The sequence below is a fragment of the Symphodus melops genome (genome assembly GCF_947650265.1).
Source record: "Symphodus melops genome assembly, chromosome: 20".
Lineage (NCBI taxonomy): Eukaryota > Metazoa > Chordata > Actinopteri > Labriformes > Labridae > Symphodus > Symphodus melops.
Window position 1 is genome coordinate 19461980 of NC_136710.1, and position 6726 is coordinate 19468705.

A 6726-nucleotide genomic window follows, 5' to 3' on the forward strand; every position below is an offset into this window, starting at 1 on the left:
CTTGCCGTTTTTCGTGTTGAAGTCCCATGTGGGACTCCCTACAAAGGAGTATTTTTCTCCCATCAAGAGTTGTGCAACCATGTCATGCAGCAAAAAAGCTGAAAACTAGCATAATGCATCCCCCTCCAAATCCTGAACTGATCAATGATGAAATGTATTTGAAGCTGGCTGAAGGGATATTTGTATGAAAGCTTATTTTTGTCCAATCATAGCCAATGGATTCTCAGACCCTTTGACCCTTTTTCTACTTCACGTGGACTGTTTTCTTACATTCAACTAAAGCTCACTAATATGTGACCTGAATTTCTATTACTATTATAATTTCAACCAGAACTGTTCCAATACCACATTTATCCATTCCATGTATAAAAGCCAAAAGAATAATTGGCATGCTTGTGTTTAGTTACTGCAGTTTTCAGTGGCTGTTTTTTTTCTTCTCTTCTTCACTTTTCTACTTCTTTCGTACGAGGCGTGTAATAAACTTAGTATTAGACCCACCAGCCTGAACAATACAGACGTCGATGCAGGCAGTCATATGACAAATACGCCTGAGTGGTTAAAAAGGCATCCCCACTCCGGTCCAGGTGGCTAACCGCTATTTAACAACAAAAGCAGAAGGAGAATCAGACACATAAAACAGAAGAAGAGGAAGGTAGCAAGATGAATGGCTGACCTCGAGAAGCTACAGATCCAGATTTTAATTTAGTGTAATGTTAAACACTTTACTGTATTTCGCACACTGCTTCCCATCCTTGCATGTTCATTTTATTTGAAAATGTTTGCATCTTTGTGCCTTTTCTTCATCTCACTTCACTATTGTATAAAACCATACTTTTTTCATTCTAGTTTCTTTATTCCATTTGTCCTTACATGAAACTTTTTGTAAATTATAAACATAAACGTGAGGTGATGGGAAAATAAGGAACAGCGGCAGATTTATAATACTGTACACACCTGATGAACTGACCCTCGCTGGTTGTGTGCCGTCTCCCAGGAGATAGCGGAGGAGCTAGGGTTTCTGTCCTCTGATAGCTCAGAGGAGGAGGTGCTGACCACCAGGGTGGTCCGACGCAGAGTTATCATCCAGGTAAACTAGCATGTAGCAGCCTGGTGCAGTGTGAAGGGATGCTGGGTGAATGGGACGCTGTGGTTTTGGTTTGGATTTGCTGGAACAGAAGTCTTTTTCTAAACTACAAAGTTTATGTGATGTGTTTATTTATACGTTTTGTTCAGCTTTTTACTGCTGCAGTTCTTATTTCTTACAGAAAAAAATAAAAACTTCTATTAAAAGATTAAAGCCACGATGGGGAGAATATTTTGTTTTTATTAGTGTCACCATCTGGTGGTATTATAAAAAAAACACTGTCTAGCAATGCAGGACAATGATTTCAAAGATTTTGTGATTTCATTCAAATTCTACAAATAGTGGCTTTAAGGTTTGGTGTTTCTGCTCGTTCTGGGTGATTTCAAATTATCATTTATTGCTTGAAACTTTCTTTTCAGCTGCAATAGATAGCCGATCTCAGTGTGTTAACATTTTAACTGATTTGAGTTTGTGGGGTTTTTTTGTTTGTTTTTTTGCAGGCGGATAATCTACCAGATATCCCACTACAGACGGTCACAGAGGAGAAGTACACAGACGAGCAGGGAAACATGGTAGTGAAGAAGGTGAGGGAACATCAGCAACATGAACACATCAGTACTGACACTTTGAATCAGTTCAGATCGGTTCACATGCTCCTTTCGTGTTGCCATCCAGATCACACGGAAGGTGATCCATAAATATGTGTCAGCTGACGGCATGGAGACGCAGGAAGTGACCATAGAGGGCTCTCACCAGGAGTCGGTGCAGATCGAGGAGGGGGACAGCGTCTCCAGAGTGGTGAAGAGAACGGTGCTCCGCAGTGAGGGAGACCAGAGAGAGGTCAGTGACATCAGCCAGCTGCTGTTTGTTTTTTCAATGTGTCATACATTAAAATGATGGGAGCTAAATATCACACATCCCTGCAGGCAGGCTACATGAAGACGAGCTAATAACACCCATCACATGTTCTACACACAGAGGACGAGCTGCTGCTCAGAGGCTCAGAGTTCCCCAAGAACAACCACACGCTGTTTATTGTTGACTCATTGCTCTGCATCGTATTCAGTCAGAAATACGTCTATATTGATATTTATTGATGACTTGTTTAAATCCACACAGACATGCATGCATACATAAATGCATGTATAAATACATATATATTTCAATCAATCAGTATTTTAGTAATTTTAGTGATTTTAGTAATTATGGTACTGCTATTTTTTTATTGCTATTTGTTATTTAATTGTCATGGTTATTAAGCCCAGTGCTTTTTTGTTTTTTTAATGCACTGCAGGTTTGCACTGCGGGTTGAGGGGATTGAAATTTCATCTGTGCTGTATGTTTAACATGGAGCATATTTGACTGACTTGAATAAAGCCTACCTTACCTTACCTTATCAATCTTTATTTGAATAGCGTCAACTGGGCTTTTTTTTTTTTTTTTTTTAATTTCTCATTACAGTAAATGTTGTTTTTTAGTTAGACTTCTTTTAAACCAGGAACTCGAGCTTCAAAGACGACCTGGAACATGAGAATATGAACTACTTAATTATCATGTGATTGTCACTTATTTACAGGAGTCAGAGTGTACAATGTCGTAGTCACTTTTGTGAAGTTGTACATAGACGGGTCGATGTTTACATTTTTATAAAAGTGAATGTGTGGTATTGTTGCTGGCCTGGAGTTTAAAGGAATGACACTAGTTTTGACTAGTTTTGCCAAGTAAAGAAAAAAGCTTTCTAGAATTTGACCTACATAAACATGAAGTACACTTTTCATCTCTTCGTCTTCTCCGCAGTTGGTCTTCTCGGAGCCGCCTGCCCTCAGCGCAGCCACGGCCTCAGAGTTTGAGGCTGAGCCAGTGCAAGGTCGAAAGGTCAGCAAGGTTGTCAAGACAACAGTGGTGAGAGGAGAGAGGATGGAGAAGCAGACGGGAGACCCTTCGCTGGCTGCAGATCTCCCCTCAGCACGGGAGGACTTTGAGAAGGTCAGTGTGTCCCAACAAGAGAAATAACTCCACACTGGTGATTGTACATGTTTATTGGAGCAGGTTTCTGATCCCTCCCCCCCCCTCGTTCTTCATCCCAGGCGTTGAGCTATGCTGGAGGTTTTGGGAAAGTGCTCGTGCCTCACGTAGTAGAGAAAGAGATTGTGCAGGACGACGGTTCGGTGGTTAAAAGGTCGGACAGCAGCATGGGAGTGTGCAGGAATAAGAAACAAGGAAACTGCTGTTTCACTACGAGTTCACAAAGTTAACACAGAAGCATGATGTGATTGCACTTCTAACATCTGATGGCACTCTCCAAACTTGGATTAAGACTGGAATCATTTAAGTGTTGCTAACTTCCTTCATGTCGTATTTTCGCTGATTAGAACGTCTTACACTGCTTCTCTCAACATCCTTTGTGCTTTTGTCTGCGGAGCTACAACACAACTTTTAGAAACCTCTCGAGAATCTGAGGAAATGTGTTTGTTTTAAGCCTGAGAAACCATGGCTGCCTCAACAGTGTCATCCGAGCATCCACCCCTGGAGGGCACCAAAAGTCTTACACACATTCATTACGAGGCTTTAATTCTGCTCTGAGGAAAAGAATGTGTGAACCCCCTGCATTGCCCCTCTTGGCCCCCAAGTTTACAAAAATCTTCACTGAGTCAGACTCGATCCAGGTTCATTTGGTTAAACCACTAAAGGTAACTATTGCACAGAAACGCACCTCTGGCTTTAAACAGAGGGGGGCAGGTGTGGGGGTCTCCAGCTGCCATTGTGAAAACCAAGGTTGTTTAATCAAAATGTGATTCAGTTTTTAAGCTATAATTTGCATGATTTACGATCTGATTAAGAGTGTGGCAATCCTGCATGTTGTTTGGATTTGAATGTTTTTAATGAAGTCTCGTGAGGAATTATGTAACGTAATGGTACCGACTCTCTGAATTACAAAAGCGTCTTCTAAAAAAACAAAAAAAATTAATTTCATATCAAGATTTTAAAAGACGAGTATTCGAGTTTATCTTGAATGAGGTGTAACACATTTTGTTTCTTGCCTCCTCAGAAGCCAAATGCGTAAGTCTCGGACCCAGAAGAGGACTGTGGTGAGGGATGCCCAAGGGAAGCACGTGCACCTGGAGCGTCTGGATGACACCCCGGACGCCCTGCAGCCCGACGCCCTGCAGCAGCACCTGCATCGACTGCTCCAACACTACTGCGAGGAAGACCAGGAGGAAGAGGAGGAGGAAGAGGAGGAGGAGGAAGAGAAATACTTTGACTGAGCAGCTGCTCCTTCCATCTTCCACTGAAGCCTTTGGTGTTGTCTGCTGCCTCTGATCCATGATCCTTCTTGTTGTCCTTGCTGATCACTGGATTTCTCTTTTTCGTTCAATAACAGAACAGTGTTTCTGTGCTTCTCCTCCACGTTGTTTTCCTTTTGCTCTTTTTGTGACCAAAGATAGCACCCTTCTTTTTTTTGTCGGAGGATTTATTTGAATTTTCCTTTTTTTACCTTCTGGCTGCTTGTGGTTGTATTTACAGTACGACGCACCAAAGGTTGACAAAGTCAAAGAGGGCATTTTGGACGTTTCACCTCACGCACGGGCCTCTTCTAGAAGAACTCTTGTACACATTTGTAAATAGTCGAGAAGAAGAACAAAATCACGCTTGGACTGTGGGGGGAAGAAAATCCAAAAAAGTTCAAAGCATTTAATACATTAGCCCACCTAGACCTGCGGTACACACACCGATTCAGCTGGAGAATGGCCACCGTACAGATGAGATTAATGTTACATAGAGAATAAATCGGGAAGAGTGAATGTGTGTATCCTCATGGACTCCTTATACAGCCAAACACCACCCTGCTGATCTATTTACACACCTCTCGTCTTCCCATGATGCACCTGCCCTTACTTTTATTTATGTCTGTCTTTCTGATGCGTGTCGTGCATTCACATTTTGATCTGTCGCAGAGCTCTCGTCTCTGTGCACGTGTATATACGGTGTGTCTATAGAGAGAGAAAGAAAGTAGTGAAGATGACTGTTCTGATGCAGAGCGAGCACTTACCCCCCCCCCCCCCCCCGCTCTCTCCATCCTTTAATGGAGAAATCCGGCTTAACTCAACAAATTCCATGTAGAGAACAAAAACAATCAATCTAAACTTCAAACTTCTTCTTTTATCCAAAACCTCATATATTTGTTTACCCGGCACCAAATTCATACTGAATACTGAGTTTATCTACCCTTTGTGAAGAATAGGAGCTGTGACTAACCAGTTAATACACATTAATTTGTGGACTTTGCATTGTTGGTTTTGGTTCTTTTTATGGGGTTTGTTGCCTGTTATAGAAAGAAGCATAACACCAGACGTAACCTTAGTAGACACCTCGTAACATAAAGACGCTCTGCTTTCAAATGCTGAAGTGGATTTTTACATATTTTGTCTCATCTCTGATATCAGAACATCCGCTGAAAGTCCTGAGAATGGCTCCATTTATCACATGCACACTTCCTTATTTATTTATAGCCGTCCATTTGTGATCCGTGTTTACTCCAGCCGCTGACGCTGAGAGACGTGTTTGAGTGTGTGTGTTTGAATGTGTTTTAAAAGCTTCAAAACATAAATGATTTCAACTCTTTCTGTTTTTGGTTGCCATGACAGACAAACTGGATTTGATTGAATCATTGTACAGACTGAATAAGTACGTTTGATGTTCGTCTACAGCTGAGACTTTGTGTAACAAGACGATCCTCACGCTGCTGTTTTGTTTGATCCGATGGAGGAATAAAAGAAACATCAAAAACAGACCATTGATTTGATAAATCAGCATCTTGTTTCCATTGTGATAACAATATATACATATTAACAGTGCGAGTATCTATGCGGGCATGTACGACTTTATCAAATGATTACTAAAATAAAACATGAACCTGAAACGCTGACCAGGCATAGCAGCTGCAGTGTGTACATGGCAGAACAATAAAACTGTTCATGTGTAAACTGTGGGGTGGTGTCGTTATTTCTCATCACAGCAGCTGAAAGGACTCTGCAGCTATCTAGTGTCAACGTGGACTTTTTATGTTAAGTTGAAAGCTGAGAGAGACTGCAGTACTGTTGCATGTCAGAGCTGGCAATGAAAGAGCACAGTGGGAGAGACGGGCTTAAATAGACCACTGATTAGAAGGAGCTGTCATTTGATAAAAAACGAATCATGTCAAATGTTAAATCAGTACAGCGTTAGGTAACTGCCTAAACAAGCTCACAGGTGTCACCTTATTTCTGATCATTTAAGGACAGACAAAGAAACCTATTTTTCCACATTGAAGTCAAAATCTTATCACCCTCTAAACAAAGTGATAAACTAAAGGGCTCATGCACAACCTGAATTCAATAAAGGTAAATACAAGGACTTCTGGACTGGGAAAAAGTTGAGTGCAACAGTAAGGAAAGCGTGTTGAAAAATGTAGTAGTAGTTTAGTCTGCACATAAATATGCAAACATATATACACATATATATATACATATAACATGTACTTATATACATACATTGTACATATGTTTATTGATACATGCATACATATGTGCATACATACATACATATACATGCAAACATTCATGCCGACATAAATATACATGGATACATACACATGCATATGT

At 40.9% G+C, this 6726-nt stretch overlaps 1 protein-coding gene across 1 annotated transcript in view; it reads left to right on the plus strand.

Annotated features, from left to right (window-relative positions):
* ank2b (ankyrin 2b, neuronal) overlaps positions 1-6088 on the plus strand; it is an 86726-nt gene extending 80638 nt beyond the window's left edge. The window contains 5 exon segments of the mRNA XM_079371637.1: positions 1585-1668; positions 1760-1924; positions 2882-3070; positions 3172-3263; positions 4134-6088. Of these exon segments, the coding sequence (XP_079227763.1) occupies positions 1585-1668; positions 1760-1924; positions 2882-3070; positions 3172-3263; positions 4134-4350 (747 nt within the window). The 3' untranslated portion in view covers positions 4351-6088.
* The last annotated feature ends 638 nt before the right edge of the window (positions 6089-6726 follow it).